Consider the following 26,070-nt stretch of genomic DNA (forward strand, 5'->3'; position numbering starts at 1 on the left):
AATATACAATGAAGGTACACAAACATTCATACCCAAACAAAGCAAAATGCTAGGTAAGAACAAAGCATTTGGCCCGTAGGAGAAAGGAGATACCCACAAGACTAGAATACAAGTCATTAACAAGCATGCAAGTATAATACATAATACATGCAGACATATATATAATCCAAAAAAATGTCAAATTTACGTACTTATTATTACATTACAAATATCCAAGGTTTTGAAGACACGTTTCCTCTTGCGCCCAACGAGTGAATACTGAGACCAGACCCCATAGGTCCCTATCCTCCTCATCATTCGTCTCACTGTGTCTCCACAGCTTGCACCGCCCATTTGAGACAGCGTCTGGACCTGTTAAAATAATGCATAAGCTGTAAGGTAATAGAGAATAATATATATCTTTCAATCTCAACATTAGATTTTCTAATTTCCAACTGTATTAAATAAATAGCATTAAAATATTTTCCTTCTTAACTATTACAAAAATCAACGAATTTGAGTAACTTTTGCTTTTGTTTTATTTGTACCTTAAACATAACACTGAACAATCAATTATGTGCCACCCCACCTTCCTTCATCTGCAAAAAAACTAATCAAAAGACATATGTACAAGGCTAAAAAAATTCAGCAACACTTACCATACTCAGGCTAAAAGAATTAAGCAACACTTACCATACTCTTTTTATATTCACTGTTAACTTTTAGCTCATGTGACAGACTTTCAACCTGCTCAACAGTTTCAAGTGGGGATGGAAGAATGTCTTCCAGGATTGGTATATCTCCATGTGTTTTTGACATATGGGTTTCCGTCATTTTGACAATATTCAGGATATCCCCTGATAAAAATGTCAATTTTGATAATTCCTTCATTATGTATTCCATTTTTTCTGTTACTGCAAAAAAAAAAGGCTTACTAGAACAAGCATTTAGTGTTGCATATATATGATATATGTATTGATCCTTAGTGGATCCTATTTTAGTGACAGACACATTGGTGTCAGGTCACTGTCAAATGGGCTACTGTCATGTAGCCTTCAATTATGTAACCTCTCCCATTCTATGATAGGGGTGACACAGGGCAGCATCCTTAGACCCCCTCCTATTTGTTATATACATCAATGATCAGCTTTATGTCTCTAACATGATTAAACCTGTATTGTTTGATGATACTACCATCATCTACTTAGTTGCTTTACAAGAATGTAAAATTTCAAGTCTGTACTCTCCCTCAATGTATTTTCTTGTATGTATAACAAAAAATAATCAACACATAATAAATCGGTACTTACTAGATTTTTCGAAAGGAGAGCTTTCAGTTCTGTCTTGTCTTGGAGTTTGAGGGGAAGGTTTTGTACTCGGCCTGTAGATAGACTTGTTGGTCCCACAAGATTCTGTCAGGGGTGGAAGCGTATTAGCATTGTATAGAAAATATTTACAAAATAGTTTTAAATACATAAAACTACAAATAGAAATTATTGAATTATTACATTAGCTTATAGCTTTTATGAATGCATTAAAAAATTTTGTTTCACACAATGGAGCGACACCATTTAAAGTGTTTCCATCACCCTGAAGGCTGGTAAAAATATATTACATTAAAATCATACACAAGTACGTTACTATCTGTGTATGTAAATGTTTCAACAGTTACTTAAAGCTTACCAGTTCTGTCTTGTCTAGGAGTTTGAGGGGAAGGTATTTTACTGGGCCTGTAGAGAGACTTGCTGGTCCCACATGATTCTGTCAGGGGTGGAAGCGTATTAGCATTGTATAGAAAATATTTACAAAATAGTTTTAAATACATAAAACTACAAATAGTAATTATTGAATTATTACATTAGCTTATAGCTTTTATGAATGCATTAAAAAATTTTGTTTCACACAATGGAGCGACACCATTTAAAGTGTTTCCATCACCCTGAAGGCTGGTAAAAATATATTACATTAAAATCATACACAAGTACGTTACTATCTGTGTATGTAAATGTTTCTCCAGTTACTTAAAGCTTACCAGTTCTGTCTTGTCTAGGAGTTTGAGGGGAAGGTATTTTACTGGGCCTGTAGAGAGACTTGCTGGTCCCACATGATTCTGTCAGGGGTGGAAGCGTATTAGCATTGTATAGAAAATATTTACAAAATAGTTTTAAATACATAAAACTACAAATAGTAATTATTGAATTATTACATTAGCTTATAGCTTTTATGAATGCATTAAAAAATTTTGTTTCACACAATGGAGTGACACCATTTAAAGTGTTTCCATCACCCTGAAGGCTGGTAAAAATATATTACATTAAAATCATACACAAGTACGTTACTATCTGTGTATGTAAATGTTTCTCCAGTTACTTAAAGCTTACCAGTTCTGTCTTGTCTAGGAGTTTGAGGGGAAGGTATTTTACTGGGCCTGTAGAGAGACTTGCTGGTCCCACATGATTCTGTCAGGGGTGGAAGCATATTAGCATTGTATAGAAAATATTTACAAAATAGTTTTAAATACATAAAACTACAAATAGTAATTATTGAATTATTACATTAGCTTATAGCTTTTATGAATGCATTAAAAAATTTTGTTTCACACAATGGAGCGACACCATTTAAAGTGTTTCCATCACCCTGAAGGCTGGTAAAAATATATTACATTAAAATCATACACAAGTACGTTACTATCTGTGTATGTAAATGTTTCTCCAGTTACTTAAAGCTTACCAGTTCTGTCTTGTCTAGGAGTTTGAGGGGAAGGTTTTGTACTCGGCCTGTAGATAGACTTGTTGGTCCCACAAGATTCTGTCAGGGGTGGAAGCGTATTAGCATTGTATAGAAAATATTTACAAAATAGTTTTAAATACATAAAACTACAAATAGTAATTATTGAATTATTACATTAGCTTATAGCTTTTATGAATGCATTAAAAAATTTTGTTTCACACAATGGAGCGACACCATTTAAAGTGTTTCCATCACCCTGAAGGCTGGTAAAAATATATTACATTAAAATCATACACAAGTACGTTACTATCTGTGTATGTAAATGTTTCTCCAGTTACTTAAAGCTTACCAGTTCTGTCTTGTCTAGGAGTTTGAGGGGAAGGTTTTGTACTCGGCCTGTAGATAGACTTGTTGGTCCCACAAGATTCTGTCAGGGGTGGAAGCGTATTAGCATTGTATAGAAAATATTTACAAAATAGTTTTAAATACATAAAACTACAAATAGTAATTATTGAATTATTACATTAGCTTATAGCTTTTATGAATGCATTAAAAAATTTTGTTTCACACAATGGAGCGACACCATTTAAAGTGTTTCCATCACCCTGAAGGCTGGTAAAAATATATTACATTAAAATCATACACAAGTACGTTACTATCTGTGTATGTAAATGTTTCTCCAGTTACTTAAAGCTTACCAGTTCTGTCTTGTCTAGGAGTTTGAGGGGAAGGTTTTGTACTCGGCCTGTAGATAGACTTGTTGGTCCCACATGATTCTGTCAGGGGTGGAAGCGTATTAGCATTGTATAGAAAATATTTACAAAATAGTTTTAAATACATAAAACTACAAATAGTAATTATTGAATTATTACATTAGCTTATAGCTTTTATGAATGCATTAAAAAATTTTGTTTCACACAATGGAGCGACACCATTTAAAGTGTTTCCATCACCCTGAAGGCTGGTAAAAATATATTACATTAAAATCATACACAAGTACGTTACTATCTGTGTATGTAAATGTTTCTCCAGTTACTTAAAGCTTACCAGTTCTGTCTTGTCTAGGAGTTTGAGGGGAAGGTATTTTACTGGGCCTGCAGATAGACTTGCTGGTCCCACATGATTCTGTCAGGGGTGGAAGCGTATTAGCATTGTATAGAAAATATTTACCAAATAGTTTTAAATACAAAATAGTTCTGTCCAGTTCTGTCTTGTTCTGTTAAAAAGAAAACCATCATTCAAAAAGAAATAAAATGTTTTCAATTAAATTAAATTACCTGATTCCTGTATCATATTATTTTGATGTTCATCTAGAGTCAGCTTACACTCGGCAGTCTTTCGGGGCATGGAAACAGTTACTTTTCTTGGTGGTGAATCTTCACTGTCTGAAACAAAAACGTTTAATGCATTCAGAAAAACTATTAACATATATCTATATATATATTTTAATATATTACCTAGCAAAATATATTACCTAGTAAATAAGATTATTTGTTCCATTAAGCCAATCATGTTTCATTTTTTTAACAATTATTTTGAATAACTCTAAACATTCATTCCTACATACCTCTATCCACATCATTTGGTATTCTTCTGTATTTTACTGCCCTATGGTGATAACTTGTGTCTGTGTCACTTTCCATATTTGACGTTTCTTCTGCCTTTTTAAGGTGTTTTAGGGCAAGTTCCCAAGTACCTATAATAAAAATTAGAGTATATATAATTCATTATTACGAAACTTTGTATAGCATCAAAACATTGAGAAATTTTTGATTTAACCATATGAATCAATGCTTGTATTTAATTACTATCAATGGAATAAATCTTGCTGATGTTGAAACGTCTCCATTTCGATGGGTCTGGTATTTCTCCTCTTTTGGCTTTCGATGATTGGTTTTCACGTGGCCAATAGCCCACGTTTGATCCCTGGAAAGGGGACATATATTTGTAAATATATGTATATGTAAATGTATGTCTCATAAATCGAGGCCCCACTGTATTTCATATATTATATACATATATATCTCTAAATCTATCAACATATATCATATACACATATTTTAAATACTAATGTTTTAATTTTGCAAATAAACAATATATATATATATTGACTTACATCAGATGCACTAAACATCCATTTGATATGGATGATTGACAATTCTCCTTCTTCATCTTCCACAACGATGTATTTATTTTCAGATTCAGCCATCTACAAATTTAAACTGATTAGGGACATTTTCTGCTGCACATTATCAGTGTCTAAGAAAATAAGCAGTCACTAATTTTATATAGTACTAAACAACAATGTTAACCTTAATTCTAATATGTTATGATGGTGAACAATACTTTTTACTAAAGTTAAAAGTTTGCAATGTAAGCAAAGAGTATTCCTACAGCTTGCACAAGAATCAAAAACATTCACAAGAAACTTACTAGTCATAAATCATGTAGTATTGACAAGAAGATATAAGTACTTTCTGTTTTCTTGATTAACATTCCTCTGGTTGATGTGTTAATCCTATACACTTTTTTTAAAAAGTCCTTACGTGGATTAACATTGAAGGCCCCAAATATTCTTGAATCACAAGGACTAGTAAATATTGGGCTTTGAAAAGGATATACCCTAACAATGAAGTAATTTTCTTCACTTCTTCGGCTGTGTACAGTCCTTAACACTTCACAGCAATTATATCCAGGTAACGAATATACATTGTTAGGAAATTTATGAGAAATTTTATTATCTGGAGATGTTTTATAAATCATGGTATTTTCAGCCTCCTTTATTCTTTTTGTAATTTGGACAATTGGATTTTTACTTGATCTGACCATCTTTTTCAGCTGATGCAAATAATTTTCAAATGGAAAAGCTGAACAACTGTCAAGAGTACCATGTTCCTCAGCATCTGCTGTTAGGTGAATCAAACTGTGAACATTGTAGACTAGAAAATCTTTCCCATACAGATCACCACACCTTGATACAAAATTCAGCAAAAGGTCATGAGCATATTTGCCGTATTTTAAGGACATACATGTGGGCGAAACAAGAAAACTTATACCAACACTGAGAGTAAGGAAATGATCATACATCTCTTGGGGTAGAATACCTTTCAATACAAGCTTTCCTGTGTAGAGAAGAAACTGTATGTATTCAGTTGCCTTCCATCTGTCAATTTCTTCCAAACCTCGTGGTTTACGTGCAAAAATATTGGGCACAAAATCTTTTATGCTCACCAATCTAGCACTAATTTCAGAAATCTGGCGGCTACATAATTTAAATGTGTTTTTCCGTATCCAGGTGACAAGAAGTCGCTTCATAACACCAAGGCACACCTGGTGCATATAGTCAATGGGAAACGCTGCAATTAAGTCTATGTTCAAGTCACAGAATGGTGATTTACCATGATGATGTTGCGAGTTAGATTGATTACGGAAGCGTGTGTCTGTTCTAATGGTTAAATTTGTTACTTCTGGATATGTCATTTTCCCCATCCAAGTACCTTTCTGTTCACATTTGTCACAGCCATAATAACCTGAAAACAGTTTTATGGACTTCACCATAGCCTTAGCAGGTGCATCACAAATTACACATTGTAATTTTATGTTGATAGTTCTGTTACCATACTGAATCCCATGCAACAAAAGGTCATCCATATCAGATATAAAATCATATAAGAAATTTAAATCACTTGGCTTAGAACGTCCATACATGAGGACAACTGGAAAGACTTTCAAAGGTGTAATATTCATTACTGCACAGAGAACTGGCCACAAAGCATCATTTTTGCTTCTTAATATAGGAAGGCCATCAATGTTACATGACAATAATAATTGTCTCAGTCCTTTTATAGTTGCTTTTGGATATCTACTTATGTTTTTTAACAGTTCCTCTTTTAACCCAAAGTAGACATATTTCATTCCAGATTTTTGCTGAGTTTCTATGTACCTTTCAGAACTGATTAGTGTCCGAGCTGTTTTTGGTAAGTAGTCAATTCCCATTTGCCTCAAAATTTTTAATAATTCATCAACAGCATTGTGTGTAACACCATTCTTGTTTACCCACTGAATTAATAAATTCTGTGGGTAAACAAGTGAATGATGATTATCATGGTCATCATTCTCCTCCTCACTTTGAGAATTAGATAATACATCATGAATATCAGTAAGATTCATGTGTAAATCATCAATTTCAGAGCCTAATCCATACTCTTGATTTGACTCAGCTTCAAAAGAACTAATGTCATTGTCTGACGACTCAATCTCTGAACTTGATGCTGCCTCAGTAAGATTAATGGGTTCACTAGTGTGTACAGCTGTATTTGGATGCATTTTGTGTATACGTTTTAGCCTTCTTGATACTTGCATCCATCTGTTGTTGTATTGGAGTCGCTTTTTTCGCTTATACTCGTACATTCTGTTAAAGAGTGTCAAATTTCTACATTAGACTACCATATTACCTATATTATTGTTAATAATGTATTGACAGATGCAATATGTATTAAAATTCTAAAAATAAGTCATTCATTATATACAATGTGTGATAATTAAAGCTGGTGCATATAACATCCTTGTCAGGCACATGCAAAAGTGAACACTTCCAGAATTGGAGACATGCAGAAATGTAACATATGGAAATAGAGGCATGCCAAAACAAAGACATGCATAAATTCAAATTCTTATCGAAATAATTTCTAGTGATTATTATATAAATTATTCCATCAGTACTAGATCAAATATTCAATACCATCCTCCCATTGGAAAGAGTAATCATGTCCTGTTGGACATTAATTATATGTTGAGATATAATCTAAAAGAAAATAGGGACATTGAAATTGTTGTTAAACTCTATTTCAATAAAGGACACTATAGGGAACCTAGAACCCTGTATTACAAGTGTAAGTGATAATTTTGGAAAATTTAATTAAAGCTAATTGTGTAGGACACCTGGAGATATGGTGCCCATATCTAAAGAATCACATCAACTGGTAAAGGTATAGACTTGCCAATAAGTGGCTCCCAGGTTAGAGGCATAAAATGCCAAAACTAGATGGTAGAATAAAAAGAAGATATTGTAAAAGGTAACCAAACAAAGATGCCACAGAAATATTAGAAAATTAACTTTCGCAAGCAGCGTGGTAGACATGGTTGGAACAAGTTAGGTGAGAGGGTGGTGGAGGCCAAAACCATAATCATAATCATCTGTATCAAACCTTATTACAGGTAAAACCAGTAGGCAGTCTACTGTATTTTATCAAACCGTTATTAGTATAATAGATCTCGTAATAATTTTGCAAAAATAATGGCATTTACTATTTTTAAAAGATTATTAGCAAATTTACAGAAATGGTGCATTCGGAAGACAAAACCAATTTTTCACTTTTGACAATTGAGCACCTGCTACATCCAGATTCTAGGGAGGAAAGGAAGGACGATCTTACTGGATCCCATAGCCTCTCCGAGGCACAAACCAGGCTTTTACACAAACCCCCCCCCCCCTGCACCCGAGCTTTTTAAAATAGTAAATGCCACTATTTTTGCAAAATTATTACGAGATCTATTATTCTCGAGAATAATGCATATAAATGCATATATGCATATAAATACAAAAGTAAATGTAAATAATTTTACCTTGCACCTAGATCCACCAAGCCTGTATGGCGCGCGTTTCAGTACTTCGGAAATCTAGAACTATCTTGAATCTCTAATCTGCAATGAAACAATACATATTATTGCACTTACCAAAACATGGATGAATGTAGAAAATACAGAACTATTAGCTGAATATCAAATAAATGGATTTAATCTATTTCACACAGATAGATATATTAGATATTATATTATATTCCTTTCCTCCCTAGAATCTGGATGTAGCAGGTGCTCAATTGTCAAAAGTGAAAAATTTGGTTTATTTAACATACACGCCATAGACCGGCTTGGGAAAAAAAGTTCATAAAACCCAGGGGCCATAGAAAGGCTTGGGAAAAAAAGTTCGTAAAACCCAGGGGCCATAGACCGGCTATGAAAGAAAATTTGAGAAAACCCTGGGGCCATAGAACGGCTATTTAATCCCCTTGAACGGACCTGTGCATGGACCACTGAGGCATAAAAAAAAACACGGGCCATAGACCGGCTTGGGAAAAAGAAGTTCGTAAAACCCTGGGGCCATAGAACGGCTATTTAATCCCCTTGAACGGACATGTGCATGGACCACTGAGGCATCGAAAAAAAACATGGGCCATAGACCGGCTTGGGAAAACAAGCTAGGTTAGGCTAGGTAAAAAAGAAAGGAGCTAGGTTAGACTATGTATGTTTAAATCTCTGATTTAAACAGAGCCAGTGTTCAGTCAAATAACTGAATTTATCAAATCTTATCCTTGTATAATATACAAGCTGATGTGAGATCCCTGTCTACAGGTGGACTGGAACTTCTATCAACTAATCCATACATCAAACCTGTCCCTTACAGCCCACAATCTATCATTAGGAAAACCATGTGAGAAATCTTTAAGGAATTCTGATAAAGAAAGAGATCTAGGGGTGGTTCTAAATAGAAAACTATCACCTGAGGACCACATAAAGAACATTGTGTGAGGAGCCTATGCCATGCATTCCAACTTCAACAGCATGTTGTGGGGTGCCGATATTGTGTGCTAGGTTAGGCTAGGTTAGGCTAGGTGAAAAAGAAAGGAGCTAGGTTAGACTATGTATGTTTAAATCTCTGATTTAAACAGAGCCAGTGTTCAGTCAAATAACTGAATTTATCAAATCTTATCCTTGTATAATATACAAGCTGATGTGAGATCCCTGTCTACAGGTGGACTGGAACTTCTATCAACTAATCCATACATCAAACCTGTCCCTTACAGCCCACAATCTATCATTAGGAAAACCATGTGAGAAATCTTTAAGGAATTCTGATAAAGAAAGAGATCTAGGGGTGGTTCTAAATAGAAAACTATCACCTGAGGACCACATAAAGAACATTGTGTGAGGAGCCTATGCCATGCATTCCAACTTCAACAGCATGTTGTGGGGTGCCGATATTGTGTGCTAGGTTAGGCTAGGTTAGGCTAGGTAAAAAAGAAAGGAGCTAGGTTAGACTATGTATGTTTAAATCTCTGATTTAAACAGAGCCAGTGTTCAGTCAAATAACTGAATTTATCAAATCTTATCCTTGTATAATATACAAGCTGATGTGAGATCCCTGTCTACAGGTGGACTGGAACTTCTATCAACTAATCCATACATCAAACCTGTCCCTTACAGCCCACAATCTATCATTAGGAAAACCATGTGAGAAATCTTTAAGGAATTCTGATAAAGAAAGAGATCTAGGGGTGGTTCTAAATAGAAAACTATCACCTGAGGACCACATAAAGAACATTGTGTGAAGAGCCTATGCCATGCATTCCAACTTCAACAGCATGTTGTGGGGTGCCGATATTGTGTGCCATCACATGTAAACCAATCAAGCCCACAAATACGTCAACATGGACCAGCATTACACCGTCTAACATACTCTGTCAGATGTAACAACTAAATTTGTGAATTCAAGACCTAATCTATTGCATAACACAGTGTTAGTACGAGAAAAACATTACTTACATTCGAAGCCGTGTTTTAAAATGGCGCGGACCTTGGTCTACTGACGCTCCACACTGTGTTCGTTTGCGTATGATGAACGTGTGACAATTTACTACAACAATTATTTAATTATTCTTATTCTTTATTTTACTATTTTTAGGGTACATGAAATTTCCAAATTATTTGCACACAATAATATAATTGCATTGTCATAACCTTTATATATTACGGAAAATACGATGACATGAACGAAGTCAAAGTGAAGTTGAAGTCAAAGTCATTCGCCGAACGTATTAGTCATTTTTTTTCTCCCAAACGATAAGGGATAACAAATCCACAGAGCATATAAGTGTAGAGTAAAGTAAATTTTATTCAGGAAAGTACATACATAGTTGATTTACAAACATAATGTTGGATTTATAGATAGAGCTAGTGCATACAATACCTAAAGCCAATATAGTAGGCATATAGCATTTCAGGCAACCGGGCAGTATATATGGACCCCTTACTCAAATCTCTGAATATGTTAGATATTAAGTCCCTGCACATACTCTCATGTGTATTTTATATATATAAAACGCTGCACTGTAATGTCAATCCTGACCCTAAAAGCTTCCTAGAAGGTTGTAACAGATCCCATGAGCACCACACCAGAAACAAATACCTGTAGGTGTGTACTGATGGTGCCTTATAGTGTGTACTCGTACCTTATGGTGTGTACTGGGGCCTTATGGTGTATACTGGTGGGAATGGGAACTGTAATGTCAATCCTGACCCTAAAAGCTTCCTAGAAGGTTGTAACAGATCCCATGAGCACCACACCAGAAACAAATACCTGTAGGTGTGTACTGATGGTGCCTTATAGTGTGTACTCGTACCTTATGGTGTGTACTGGGGCCTTATGGTGTATACTGGTGGGAATGGGAACTGTAATGTCAATCCTGACCCTAAAAGCTTCCTAGAAGGTTGTAACAGATCCCATGAGCACCACACCAGAAACAAATACCTGTAGGTGTGTACTGATGGTGCCTTATAGTGTGTACTCGTACCTTATGGTGTGTACTGGGGCCTTATGGTGTATACTGGTGGGAGTGTGGGAACTGGGCGAAGCATTAGCCGTGATTTCAGCAGGGACGACACTGGTGTGATGCAGGGCTTTGAATGTTTATACTGATTTCACTGTCCTGACATTATTTCTGGAGCTACGTATTTCATTTTTATAGCAATGTGTTCGCAATAGAAAGTTCTATAAGAACATGGGTAGAGTTGGCCAACACAGCGTCAAATAAATTTGCGGCGAATAAAATCTTACGCGTGTTTGTACTCGTGAGCGTCAAAAGTTTTTACTTTGCTCATGTTTTTCAAGTTTATACTTGTTTCACACCGTTTTTTTTTGTATAGTGTTCGGAATAAAATTCCCTACACAGACATATGCATATCAAATACAATTCCTTGGAATTCACAGCTGTAGAGATGACGGAAAACACACAACCGGAACCCGCTCTTAATTGACACTCCAACTCACACCCGCAACACCCACAAAAAAAGTTTCTCTTGTTTCATGTATACTTACTTTAGTTTTCGTGCTACAGTTCTCATTTAGGTATCAAAATATTCCTAAGAAAATAGACTACAATACTGAAACAATCTAAGACAATTATGTGTACTTACCAAAGCAAAGACGATTGTAGTAAAATAAGTTGAGCATTTTATCTCCACTCCACCTCCTTCAGGTACTGATTCCTGAAGTTGCTCAACAGATGTTCCTAGGTGGAGTGAAGCTGATGTAGGTGGTTATTTCTTGTCCACCCAATACACCCTTTTCCTGTGATAAGTGGTGTAACAAGGTATGACGCAAAGTGGAACATCGCATGTCTTGCACGCTATACCAGTTTCCTTCCTGATACCCGACTTTGAACACACTTCACACCTGCGACGTTTGGGGATTTTTACCAGCTCATGTTTCAATTTATAGTTCAGGCGAGTCTCTGCTATAACAACACGTCGCTGTTGTCTCTTGGTTGGCAATAAACTACTGTCTGAATCGTCGCTCTCACTATTGTTTTTAAACACTAATGTGGAATATGAATTATCTTCATCAGATTCAGCTTCAGCACTAGGTGTAGACGTGAAGAGAGGGCGCCTCACACCCGACGGGCCAGGTGTTGACGGGTCAGCAGCAGGATACACAGGACCAGTGTCATGATTTATGTCTGGAGCATGAACTAGATGTGGAGATGGTGTAGTTGTTGCAGGCCACTCTGCCTTGTCAAATTTCAATAAAGACCAAATAGCAACTTCATGGAACTAGAGCAGAGTTAGTTTCCTTCGATCATCTGTGTTGGCCTTGTACAATGCATGTACAATGCATTGAGTAAAGACCAAATAGCAACTTCATGGAACTAGAGCAGAGTTAGTTTCCTTCGATCATCTGTGTTGGCCTTGTACAATGCAACCACAAGTTGACATTGAATGTGAATTAACAATGAGACAAGTAAGATTTATACTAATACATTTATACTAACTCTGTTGAGCGTTGACCATTTATACATCAAATCTGTTGATGTGAGCACTTTAGTTTAGTCTGCCGTTTAAAGAAAAAAAGAGCATATCAATGGTATATCACAGAAAACGAATTTATCATAAACTCATGTATTTGTCTTATCATATTGAACTGCATTCATATTTTTAATATATAACAATATGAATATACAAATTTCTGTAAATCCCCTACCTTGTTGGAATCTGTGGAAATGAATGAGCAAATGTGCTGGCTGAAGGCGCTGAAGGAAACCACATTGGTTTCATTTTGGATACAAATGTCCATGGAAATTCAAAATGGAAACTAATTATATAGTTGAACCTGCAGAGACGAGTTTAAGAATCTGTGTTGAGAGTGATGGACACAGCCTTCACAATTATACTTCAGAGAATGTAAACATCTAAGAGTCATTAGAAATATGTGTAGAATAATAAACCCTACATTGTTTGAGTTAGGGAAAACACCATTTGTGATATATAGATACTATAGCTGTTCTTAAAGATTCACCCTTTTTTGCACCAGCAAGATAACATATAAGATTTTAAGAGTTGACGAATGTTAATATTCTTGTTTGATAAACTGTGAACTTGAGACATAGTTAATAAGAACATATTAACACAACAAAATGTTTTCATAATCTTTAACACCACTTTCCAGCAACTTATATAATTTATATAAATTATTTTAGAGAATAATACATAAATTATATATTTAAACATGATATAGTGTTTAGTGGAATGTATAAGGAGTCAAATTGTGTTAAAAAGAGCAATTTTTAGAAAATTTGGAAAAATACTTTTTTCTGTTCAAATTATAACTAAATGGATTTTAAAGGTTTCACTCAGCCAATATATATCATTCACAATTTATTAAGGAATTTTACAAAAAAACACCATAAATTTTATATTTAAACATGTAAAAACTATTTGTTTTACATTTGGAAGAAAATAATTGTAGAAAAACAATTTATAATTAAACCTTTGTGTTTGGATTTTTTGAGTAAAAGTTTCTCAAAGGCTTTCCTGCACCATTCTCAATGCAAATCATTCCCACACCTATGGCAAGAGATAGGCGAACGTTGTGTAGATGATTTGTGTTTGCTGGGAAGCAAGTTTTTTTGCATTTTGTTTCGTACGAAAAATCATCGAATTTAGCAATATTTTGACGTTTATTATCTCCTTTTCCTTTTTGTGATTTAAACAAAGTATTATCGAAATAGGCAATATTTTGCCGTTTTTTCACGTTTTTGTGAATTTTCAGTTTATTGTTATTAATTCATTAAATATACGATAAAAATGATGCAAACACATAATTGATTAGATAATAACCTTAAATACTTCATTTTCAATCATCTATTTGTTTCTCGTTAAAATGCTGAGTAAGATATTGAAAAGGGGAGAAGTACGGTTTTTATTGCATATATCGACATTTCAGCCGGATTAGAGCGGTTTTACGTGTACATCTTCCATCGGTAATATAAACGGAAAATCAGGAATATTTTAGTTAATTCTAATGAAAACACATTGGTTTTTATCATTTGTATTGGAAACAACATTGTTACATGTCTTTTCTTGGATCTAAATAATACGAAACCTCGCTCTATGATTTGAAGTTAAAATCCTCAAATATGGTAAAATAGTGACTTTTTTCACGTTTTTAATGTAGTTTGATATTACGTAAATATATTCATTTTTACCAATATTTCGATACTATTTCATGTAGTATCACGATATGTCAGTTGGCCTTCAAATTTCAGAATTTCGCATAATATTGCATTTTAAGCAAGTTTTTTTGCATTTTGTTTCGTACGAAAAATCATCGAATTTAGCAATATTTTGACGTTTATTATCTCCTTTTCCTTTATGTGATTTAAACAAAGTATCATCGAATTAGGCAATATTTTGCCGTTTTTTCACGTTTTTGTGAATTTTCAGTTTATTGTTATTAATTCATTAAATATACGATAAAAATGATGCAAACACATAATTGATTAGATAATAACCTTAAATACTTCATTTTCAATCATCTATTTGTTTCTCGTTAAAATGCTGAGTAAGATATTGAAAAGGGGAGAAGTTCGGTTTTTATTGCATATATCGACGTTTCAGCCGGATTAGAACGGTTTTATGTGTACATCTTCCATCGGTAATATAAACGGAAAATCAGGAACATTTTAGTTAATTCCATCGGTTTTTATCATTTGTATTGGAAACAACATTGTCATATGTCTTTTCTTGGATCTAAATAATACGAAACCTCGCTCTATGATTTGAAGTTAAAGTCCTTAAATATGGTAAAATAGAGACTTTTTTCACGTTTTTAATGTAGTTTGATATTACGTAAATATATTCATTTTTACCAATATTTCGATACTATTTCATGTAGTATCACGATATGTCAGTTGGCCTTCAAATCTCAGAATTTCGCATAATATTGCATTTTAAGCAAGTTTTTTTGCATTTTGTTTCGTACGAAAAATCATCGAATTTAGCAATATTTTGACGTTTATTATCTCCTTTTCCTTTATGTGATTTTAACAAAATATCATCGAATTAGGCAATATTTTGCCGTTTTTTCAAGTTTTTGTGAGTTTTCAGTTTATTGTTATTAATTCATTAGATATACGATAAAAATAATGCAAACACATAATTGATTAGATAATAACCTTAAATACTTCATTTTCAATCATCTATTTGTTTCTCGTTAAAATACTGAGTAAGATATTGAAAAGGGGAGAAGTTCGGTTTTTATTGCATATATCGACGTTTCAGCCGGATTAGAGCGGTTTTACGTGTATATCTTCCATCGGTAATATAAACGGAATATCAGGAACATTTTAGTTAATTCTTATGAAAACACATTGGTTTTTATCATTTGTATTGGAAACAACATTGTCACATGTCTTTTCTTGGATCTAAGTAATACGAAACCTCGCTCTATGATTTGAAGTTAAAATCCTCAAATATGGTAAAATAGTGACTTTTTTCACGTTTTTCATGTAGTTTGATATTACGTAAATATATTCATTTTTACCAATATTACGATACTATTTCATGTAGTGTCACGATATGTCAGTTGGCCTTCAAATCTCAGAATTTCGCATAATATTGCATTTTAAGCAAGTTTTTTTGCATTTTGTTTCGTACGAAAAATCATCGAATTTAGCAATATTTTGACGTTTATTATCTCCTTTTCCTTTATGTGATTTAAACAAAATATCATCGAATTAGGCAATATTTTGCCGTTTTTTCAAGTTTTTGTGAGTTTTCAGTTTATTGTTATTAATTCATTAGATATACGATAAAAATGATGCAAACATATAATTGATTATGTAACACTGTAAAAGTGTTTAGGTTAATACATACATAGAGTACATGAGTCACAGACTAGGATCGGAGAGGCGCCAGTTGTCTGCCTGAGATCTCACACCTCTAACCGTTAACGACCCCAAGTGACCTGAGGTCAGATCATGAGAATTTCACCTTGCTTCCGCTAAGCTCTTAATTGGAGCCGGGTAGCCTTCAAACATGCCGACGTTTAAGGAGTGGCTTGGTAGAGTGCCGGAGGCTATCTACTTGTGGGCGGAGTTAGCTACTAGGTTCCCCAATAAATACTCGGAGAACTATCGAGCAAAAAGCATTAAGAGACAGAACAGCAGACGAGAGCAGAGACGACGTCCCCTACCAGGGAGGCTGTCGGCCGGCAGGGGCGAGACAGTCTCTGTCAAGCTACAGACCCCCCCCCCCCTCTCTATTCAACTTAGACTCCGTCCTCGGTGAGTGAACAGTAAGGTGACTTGGTCGTGTTTACATATGTTGTGTGATGATCAGGGGCAGTCAAGTTGTAGGGTTCTCGAATTCTTGGATGATGACTCACTTTGCATATTAAACTGGAACATTTTAATTGAATTGCTAAATTATGATACTTCATGTGAAATATAATTATGAATTTATTATTTAAATTGTGTTTAACTTTGTTCCCTAGAGATTTTGAGTTGAGGTGAGAAAGCCTCTGTAGTTACTGGTTTCATGGTTTAGAATGAGTACATGATAAAGATGGGACCATACTAATAATGATCTCTTGATAACATCTTTTGAGAATATTTTGATACAGGCAAGTTCCATTCCTTGTCTTGTATGTAATGATCATGAATGGATGGTGGCAGCAGTTCGTCTTCTACTATCTACTCTTCTACTTCTACTATCTACTCTTCTACTTCTACCTATCTACACCTCTCCCTCCACCCCCTCTCTAAACTCTCACTTTCAACTAATGACCCTCCTCGCTCCTCCCACCTCTCTCCCTCTCAACCCCAAGCCCTCACTAATTACTTCACTATTCATTTCTTTCCTTTCGTTTTCTCTTGTACGTTTGTGGCAGTGATTATGTATTCTAGAGTTCTCTCTAGAGTTTCGGGTAACTGATCAAGTGACGGCGCCTTGTAGTCGTAGCACCTAGGTAGTCAAATACCTAGGTTACAAGGTGTTGAACGAGAGAGGTTGTCTTAGGAACTCTGGAGGTGCTCTAGAATAGTTAGCTAACTGGAGACGGGATAACGGACTAGAGAGAGCTGTTTCCCCCGGCCTCGTTAGTTAACTGGGGGGTGGAATAATGGACAAGATAGAGCTATTTCCCCCACCCCCCGTTACAATGTTGGCAGCGGTGTTGAACAATGTTGTAGGTAGTTGGTGTTCTTTTAACATTGTTCAGTCCCACGTGTCTTTTGCCGCTCAGGCGCTATCAGGGAGATCTTGACAGGTGTTTTACTTTCGCGATTTAGCGAGCTTTGTTCAGGTTAGGAGATAGTGATTCTCTGGTGTTGTGTTTAGTGATTTTGTGAGTTTTGTGGTATTCAGGGAATGCTCACCAGAACTTGCGGGTGTAGTGATTTATGTTAGTAATAAGATTTGGCGATTTGGGAACTTAGCGGTGTTGGTAGTGCAGGTCAGCTGAGTGTGACAGGTGACCTCGCATGTCCCACGGGGACACCCAGCCACCGCTGGTCTCCAGGTCAGTGGGGAGTGGCAGGTGTAGTTCTTAAATAGTTTTTAGTGGTTCTGCTCAGATTATTGCGATCGACTGTTTTACTCCATTTGAACGCAATAACCCGAGGTGTACTGGTATTGTACAGCATGCTAGTGTGGACTAGTGTGTCAGTTGACTCACGTCTAGGGACGCCTGGCGTTTGAAGTCTGGTCACAGGGGTGACAACAGTTTGGAGTTGTTTACCGGCGGAGATGCTAGGGAAACACTCTGGGTCACGTAGGTGGCTGTAGGTTAAGGGTGGGAGTAATGATTAATTATGTACTTAAGATTAGGAACGGTACAGTTAAGTTTAGGCTAGTGTTTTGTCTATTAGTGTTGATTTTTTTTTTGTGACAAGTTAAAGGTAGTGATGACCTTATTCTCTCTTCTCTAACTTTCCTCTGTTACTGTCTTATGTTCCACCAAGTCAATATCATTCAGTGTTAATTGGATTATTTTAAAAATTTAAGTGTAGTTGTTGCCAGGAGGAGAGCGGTATGACTGGACTGTGTAACCCTATACAAACTACAGGGTCACATAACATATCTTGGGAGCACGATATTGTCGCCTTTCTGTTCACCCACAGGTGGGAGCCAGAAGAGAGGAGAGACGCACATACAAAAGAGGGAGACGGCTGCTGTGTACGACACTCACGGGCGTTAATCACCACCACCACGACCAGCCCACTACCTGGAGGTCATGGCTCCACCACCATCACCACCCCAGGGGACCCCAAGATGCAGCCCTCTCGGTCAGTCAACATTGGTCTACCCAGTGGACCCCAGGTCGTTCTGCAGACGACCCCAGACGACCCAGTAATGATGGAAGAGGAGCAACAACGACTCCAGTCTGTCCCACCAACATCGGTCTACCCAGGATGGACCCCAGGACGGACGGACCCCAATGGACCCCAGGTCGCTTGTCAAAGACCTATGGGAGGAGGAAGAGAGAAGAAAGAAGAGAGAAGAAAGAAGAGAGAAGAAAGAAGAGAGAAGAAGGAAGAGAGAAAAAAGAAGAGAGAAGAAAGAAGAAGATAAGACAAGCTGAGACACGATACCTAGTGTCCCTTGCTGGTGTCAGCATCGTTGCATGGAGCGTAATTGCAAGACAGGATTGTTTGCCTTGACTGGCCGCCCCTCCTACAAGCATGTTGCTCTGTTGAGTGATTCTTCCTGTGTCATGCGGACTTGATGTGGCTGTCAGAAGTAGCTCTCTGAAGGAGGCGTGCTGGAGCAACAGGGAGGAAGAAGAGTAGGATGGGATTTCTACTGTTGGCAACTATATGAAGGTCTCGAAACTTGTAGTCCCTATAGCTGTGAAGAACCCCAATATACGTCTCTCATGGTGACTGACGTAGGGCCAATTACAGATCAGCTGGGACAACCGAATTCCACGGTCCTGTGCGCAGTTCAAGTAGTAACGGCTTTCGGGTTGACCAAGGGTTGTTGTGCGTTAACGACGGAGAAGCGACGGAGGCAGTTGTGTTGAAGAAATGTGGTACAGGATTATCTACAAGACCAAGCAGTGACGTCGCCCAGCCAGAGACAATGGACGTCTGTCTACATATTTCATTTTTTAGAGTAGGATGATGTATATTTGTTTAGCTAGGATGTATTCTTTTCGTTAATAAAGTTGTCGCACACAGCTAGCTTGCTTTAGCAGTGTTGCAAAAACTTTATTTCGGGGAGAAGGGGAGATGTAACACTGTAAAAGTGTTTAGGTTAATACATACATAGAGTACATGAGTCACAGACTAGGATCGGAGAGGCGCCAGTTGTCTGCCTGAGATCTCACACCTCTAACCGTTAACGACCCCAAGTGACCTGAGGTCAGATCATGAGAATTTCACCTTGCTTCCGCTAAGCTCTTAATTGGAGCCGGGTAGCCTTCAAACATGCCGACGTTTAAGGAGTGGCTTGGTAGAGTGCCGGAGGCTATCTACTTGTGGGCGGAGTTAGCTACTAGGTTCCCCAATAAATACTCGGAGAACTATCGAGCAAAAAGCATTAAGAGACAGAACAGCAGACGAGAGCAGAGACGACGTCCCCTACCAGGGAGGCTGTCGGCCGGCAGGGGCGAGACAGTCTCTGTCAAGCTACAGACCCCCCCCCCCCCTCTCTATTCAACTTAGACTCCGTCCTCGGTGAGTGAACAGTAAGGTGACTTGGTCGTGTTTACATATGTTGTGTGATGATCAGGGGCAGTCAAGTTGTAGGGTTCTCGAATTCTTGGATGATGACTCACTTTGCATATTAAACTGGAACATTTTAATTGAATTGCTAAATTATGATACTTCATGTGAAATATAATTATGAATTTATTATTTAAATTGTGTTTAACTTTGTTCCCTAGAGATTTTGAGTTGAGGTGAGAAAGCCTCTGTAGTTACTGGTTTCATGGTTTAGAATGAGTACATGATAAAGATGGGACCATACTAATAATGATCTCTTGATAACATCTTTTGAGAATATTTTGATACCGGCAAGTTCCATTCCTTGTCTTGTATGTAATGATCATGAATGGATGGTGGCAGCAGTTCGTCTTCTACTATCTACTCTTCTACTTCTACTATCTACTCTTCTACTTCTACCTATCTACACCTCTCCCTCCACCCACTCTCTAAACTCTCACTTTCAACTAATGACCCTCCTCGCTCCTCCCACCTCTCTCCCTCTCAACCCCAAGCCCTCACTAATTACTTCACTATTCATTTCTTTCCTTTCGTTTTCTCTTATACGTTTGTGGCAGTGATTATGTATTCTAGAGTTCTCTCTAGAGTTTCGGGTAACTGATCAAGTGACGGCGCCTTGTAGTCGTAGCACCTAGGTAGTCAAATACCTAGGTTACAAGGTGTTGAACGAGAGAGGTTGTCTTAGGAACTCTGGAGGTGCTCTAGAATAGTTAGCTAACTGGAGACGGGATAACGGACTAGAGAGAGCTGTTTCCCCCGGCCTCGTTAGTTAACTGGGGGGTGGAATAATGGACAAGATAGAGCTATTTCCCCCACCCCCCGTTACAATTAGATAATAACCTTAAATACTTCATTTTCAATCATCTATTTGTTTCTCGTTAAAATACTGAGTAAGATATTGAAAAGGGGAGAAGTTCGGTTTTTATTGCATATATCGACGTTTCAGCCGGATTAGCGCGGTTTTACGTGTATATCTTCCATCGGTAATATAAACGGAAAATCAGGAACATTTTAGTTAATTCTTATGAAAACACATTGGTTTTTATCTTTTGTATTGGAAACAACATTGTCACATGTCTTTTCTTGGATCTAAATAATACGAAACCTCGCTCTATGATTTGAAGTTAAAATCCTCAAATATGGTAAAATAGTGACTTTTTTCACGTTTTTAATGTAGTTTGATATTACGTAAATATATTCATTTTTACCAATATTTCGATACTATTTCATGTAGTATCACGATATGTCAGTTGGCCTTCAAATCTCAGAATTTCGCATAATATTGCATTTTAAGCAAGTTTTTTTGCATTTTGTTTCGTACGAAAAATCATCGAATTTAGCAATATTTTGACGTTTATTATCTCCTTTTCCTTTATGTGATTTTAACAAAATATCATCGAATTAGGCAATATTTTGCCGTTTTTTCAAGTTTTTGTGAGTTTTCAGTTTATTGTTATTAATTCATTAGATATACGATAAAAATAATGCAAACACATAATTGATTAGATAATAACCTTAAATACTTCATTTTCAATCATCTATTTGTTTCTCGTTAAAATACTGAGTAAGATATTGAAAAGGGGAGAAGTTCGGTTTTTATTGCATATATCGACGTTTCAGACGGATTAGAGCGGTTTTACGTGTATATCTTCCATCGGTAATATAAACGGAAAATCAGGAACATTTTAGTTAATTCTTATGAAAACACATTGGTTTTTATCATTTGTATTGGAAACAACATTGTCACATGTCTTTTCTTGGATCTAAATAATACGAAACCTCGCTCTATGATTTGAAGTTAAAATCCTCAAATATGGTAAAATAGTGACTTTTTTCACGTTTTTCATGTAGTTTGATATTACGTAAATATATTCATTTTTACCAATATTACGATACTATTTCATGTAGTGTCACGATATGTCAGTTGGCCTTCAAATCTCAGAATTTCGCATAATATTGCATTTTAAGCAAGTTTTTTTGCATTTTGTTTCGTACGAAAAATCATCGAATTTAGCAATATTTTGACGTTTATTATCTCCTTTTCCTTTATGTGATTTAAACAAAATATCATCGAATTAGGCAATATTTTGCCGTTTTTTCAAGTTTTTGTGAGTTTTCAGTTTATTGTTATTAATTCATTAGATATACGATAAAAATGATGCAAACATATAATTGATTAGATAATAACCCTAAATACTTCATTTTCAATCATCTATTTGTTTCTCGTTAAAATACTGAGTAAGATATTGAAAAGGGGAGAAGTTCGGTTTTTATTGCATATATCGACGTTTCAGCCGGATTAGAGCGGTTTTACGTGTATATCTTCCATCGGTAATATAAACGGAAAATCAGGAACATTTTAGTTAATTCTTATGAAAACACATTGGTTTTTATCTTTTGTATTGGAAACAACATTGTCACATGTCTTTTCTTGGATCTAAATAATACGAAACCTCGCTCTATGATTTGAAGTTAAAATCCTCAAATATGGTAAAATAGTGACTTTTTTCACGTTTTTAATGTAGTTTGATATTACGTAAATATATTCATTTATACCAATATTTCGATACTATTTCATGTAGTATCACGATATGTCAGTTGGCCTTCAAATCTCAGAATTTCGCATAATATTGCATTTTAAGCAAGTTTTTTTGCATTTTGTTTCGTACGAAAAATCATCGAATTTAGCAATATTTTGACGTTTATTATCTCCTTTTCCTTTATGTGATTTTAACAAAATATCATCGAATTAGGCAATATTTTGCCGTTTTTCCACGTTTTTGTGAATTTTCAGTTTATTGTTATAAATTCATTAAATATACGATAAAAATGATGCAAACACATAATTGATTAGATAATAACCTTAAATACTTCATTTTCAATCATCTATTTGTTTCTCGTTAAAATACTGAGTAAGATATTGAAAAGGGGAGAAGTTCGGTTTTTATTGCATATATCGACGTTTCAGCCGGATTAGAACGGTTTTATGTGTACATCTTCCATCGGTAATATAAACGGAAAATCAGGAACATTTTAGTTAATTCCATCGGTTTTTATCATTTGTATTGGAAACAACAATGTCATATGTCTTTTCTTGGATCTTAATAATACGAAACCTCGCTCTATGATTTGAAGTTAAAATCCTCAAATATGGTAAAATAGTGACTTTTTTCACGTTTTTCATGTAGTTTGATATTACGTAAATATATTCATTTTTACCAATATTTCGATACTATTTCATGTAGTGTCACGATATGTCAGTTGGCCTTCAAATCTCAGAATTTCGCATAATATTGCATTTTAAGCAAGTTTTTTTGCATTTTGTTTCGTACGAAAAATCATCGAATTTAGCAATATTTTGACGTTTATTATCTCCTTTTCCTTTATGTGATTTAAACAAAGTATCATCGAATTAGGCAATATTTTGCCGTTTTTTCACGTTTTTGTGAATTTTCAGTTTATTGTTATTAATTCATTAAATATACGATAAAAATGATGCAAACACATAATTGATTAGATAATAACCTTAAATGCTTCATTTTCAATCATCTATTTGTTTCTCGTTAAAATGCTGAGTAAGATATTGAAAAGGGGAGAAGTTCGGTTTTTATTGCATATATCGACGTTTCAGCCGGATTAGAGCGGTTTTACGTGTACATCTTCCATCGGTAATATAAACGGAAAATCAGGAATATTTTAGTTAATTCTAATGAAAACACATTGGTTTTTATCATTTGTATTGGAAACAACATTGTCACATGTCTTTTCTTGGATCTAAATAATACGAAACCTCGCTCTATGATTTGAAGTTAAAATCCTCAAATATGGTAAAATAGTGACTTTTTTCACGTTTTAATGTAGTTTGATATTACGTAAATATATTCATTTTTACCAATATTTCGATACTATTTCATGTAGTATCACGATATGTCAGTTGGCCTTCAAATCTCAGAATTTCGCATAATATTGCATTTTAAGCAAGTTTTTTTGCATTTTGTTTCGTACGAAAAATCATCGAATTTAGCAATATTTTGACGTTTATTATCTCCTTTTCCTTTATGTGATTTAAACAAAGTATCATCGAATTAGGCAATATTTTGCCGTTTTTTCACGTTTTTGTGAATTTTCAGTTTATTGTTATTATTCATTAAATATACGATAAAAATGATGCAAACACATAATTGATTAGATAATAACCTTAAATACTTCATTTTCAATCATCTATTTGTTTCTCGTTAAAATGCTGAGTAAAATATTGAAAAGGGGAGAAGTTCGGTTTTTATTGCATATATCGACGTTTCAGCCGGATTAGAACGGTTTTATGTGTACATCTTCCATCGGTAATATAAACGGAAAATCAGGAACATTTTAGTTAATTCCATCGGTTTTTATCATTTGTATTGGAAACAACATTGTCATATGTCTTTTCTTGGATCTAAATAATACGAAACCTCGCTCTATGATTTGAAGTTAAAATCCTCAAATATGGTAAAATAGAGACTTTTTCACGTTTTTCATGTAGTTTGATATTACGTAAATATATTCATTTTTACCAATATTACGATACTATTTCATGTAGTGTCACGATATGTCAGTTGGCCTTCAAATCTCAGAATTTCGCATAATATTGCATTTTAAGCAAGTTTTTTTGCATTTTGTTTCGTACGAAAAATCATCGAATTTAGCAATATTTTGACGTTTATTAGGCAATAATTTGCCGTTTTTTCAAGTTTTTGTGAGTTTTCAGTTTATTGTTATTAATTCATTAGATATACGATAAAAATGATGCAAACATATAATTGATTAGATAATACCCTTAAATACTTCATTTTCAATCATCTATTTGTTTCTCGTTAAAATACTGAGTAAGATATTGAAAAGGGGAGAAGTTCGGTTTTTATTGCATATATCGACGTTTCAGCCGGATTAGAGCGGTTTTACGTGTATATCTTCCATCGGTAATATAAACGGAAAATCAGGAACATTTTAGTTAATTCTTATGAAAACACATTGGTTTTTATCTTTTGTATTGGAAACAACATTGTCACATGTCTTTTCTTGGATCTAAATAATACGAAACCTCGCTCTATGATTTGAAGTTAAAATCCTCAAATATGGTAAAATAGTGACTTTTTTCACGTTTTTAATGTAGTTTGATATTACGTAAATATATTCATTTTTACCAATATTTCGATACTATTTCATGTAGTATCACGATATGTCAGTTGGCCTTCAAATCTCAGAATTTCGCATAATATTGCATTTTAAGCAAGTTTTTTTGCATTTTCTTTCGTACGAAAAATCATCGAATTTAGCAATATTTTGACGTTTATTATCTCCTTTTCCTTTATGTGATTTTAACAAAATATCATCGAATTAGGCAATTTTTGCCGTTTTTCCACGTTTTTGTGAATTTTTAGTTTATTGTTATAAATTCATTAAATATACGATAAAAATGATGCAAACACATAATTGATTAGATAATAACCCTAAATACTTCATTTTCAATCATCTATTTGTTTCTCGTTAAAATACTGAGTAAGATATTGAAAAGGGGAGAAGTTCGGTTTTTATTGCATATATCGACGTTTCAGCCGGATTAGAACGGTTTTATGTGTACATCTTCCATCGGTAATATAAACGGAAAATCAGGAACATTTTAGTTAATTCCATCGGTTTTTATCATTTGTATTGGAAACAACATTGTCATATGTCTTTTCTTGGATCTAAATAATACGAAACCTCGCTCTATGATTTGAAGTTAAAATCCTCAAATATGGTAAAATAGTGTCTTTTTCACGTTTTTCATGTAGTTTGATATTACGTAAATATATTCATTTTTACCAATATTTCGATACTATTTCATGTAGTGTCACGATATGTCAGTTGGCCTTCAAATCTCAGAATTTCGCATAATATTGCATTTTAAGCAAGTTTTTTTGCATTTTGTTTCGTACGAAAAATGATCGAATTTAGCAATATTTTGACGTTTATTATCTCCTTTTCCTTTTTGTGATTTAAA

At 35.0% G+C, this 26,070-nt stretch overlaps 1 protein-coding gene across 1 annotated transcript; it reads right to left on the bottom strand.

The window, feature by feature from the left end:
• Positions 1 to 3,789: 3,789 nt before the first annotated feature.
• On the bottom strand, positions 3,790 to 5,419 carry LOC138353277 (uncharacterized). Its single transcript, XM_069306158.1, has 5 exons — positions 5,143 to 5,419; positions 4,826 to 4,918; positions 4,518 to 4,635; positions 4,277 to 4,405; positions 3,790 to 4,094 (listed from the first exon to the last, which is right to left on the bottom strand). The coding sequence occupies exons 2-5, from the start codon at positions 4,916 to 4,918 to the stop codon at positions 3,973 to 3,975; spliced, it is 462 nt and encodes a 153-aa protein (XP_069162259.1). The 5' UTR covers positions 5,143 to 5,419; the 3' UTR covers positions 3,790 to 3,972.
• Between the last annotated feature and the right edge of the window lie 20,651 nt (positions 5,420 to 26,070).

Source organism: Procambarus clarkii, chromosome 57 (assembly GCF_040958095.1).
Source record: "Procambarus clarkii isolate CNS0578487 chromosome 57, FALCON_Pclarkii_2.0, whole genome shotgun sequence".
NCBI lineage: Eukaryota > Metazoa > Arthropoda > Malacostraca > Decapoda > Cambaridae > Procambarus > Procambarus clarkii.

What these genes read in the sequence shown, in the direction of transcription:
- LOC138353277 (XM_069306158.1), bottom strand. Translation starts at nt 4,918, where the DNA reads ATGGCTGAATCTGAAAATAAATACATCGTTGTGGAAGATGAAGAAGGA. An exon ending in CAAGATTTATTCCATTGATA is followed by an intron (nt 4,406 to 4,517) that starts GTAATTAAATAC and finishes TTTTTATTATAG; the next exon opens with GTACTTGGGAACTTGCCCTA. An exon ending in ACCAAATGATGTGGATAGAG is followed by an intron (nt 4,095 to 4,276) that starts GTATGTAGGAAT and finishes TTTTTGTTTCAG; the next exon opens with ACAGTGAAGATTCACCACCA.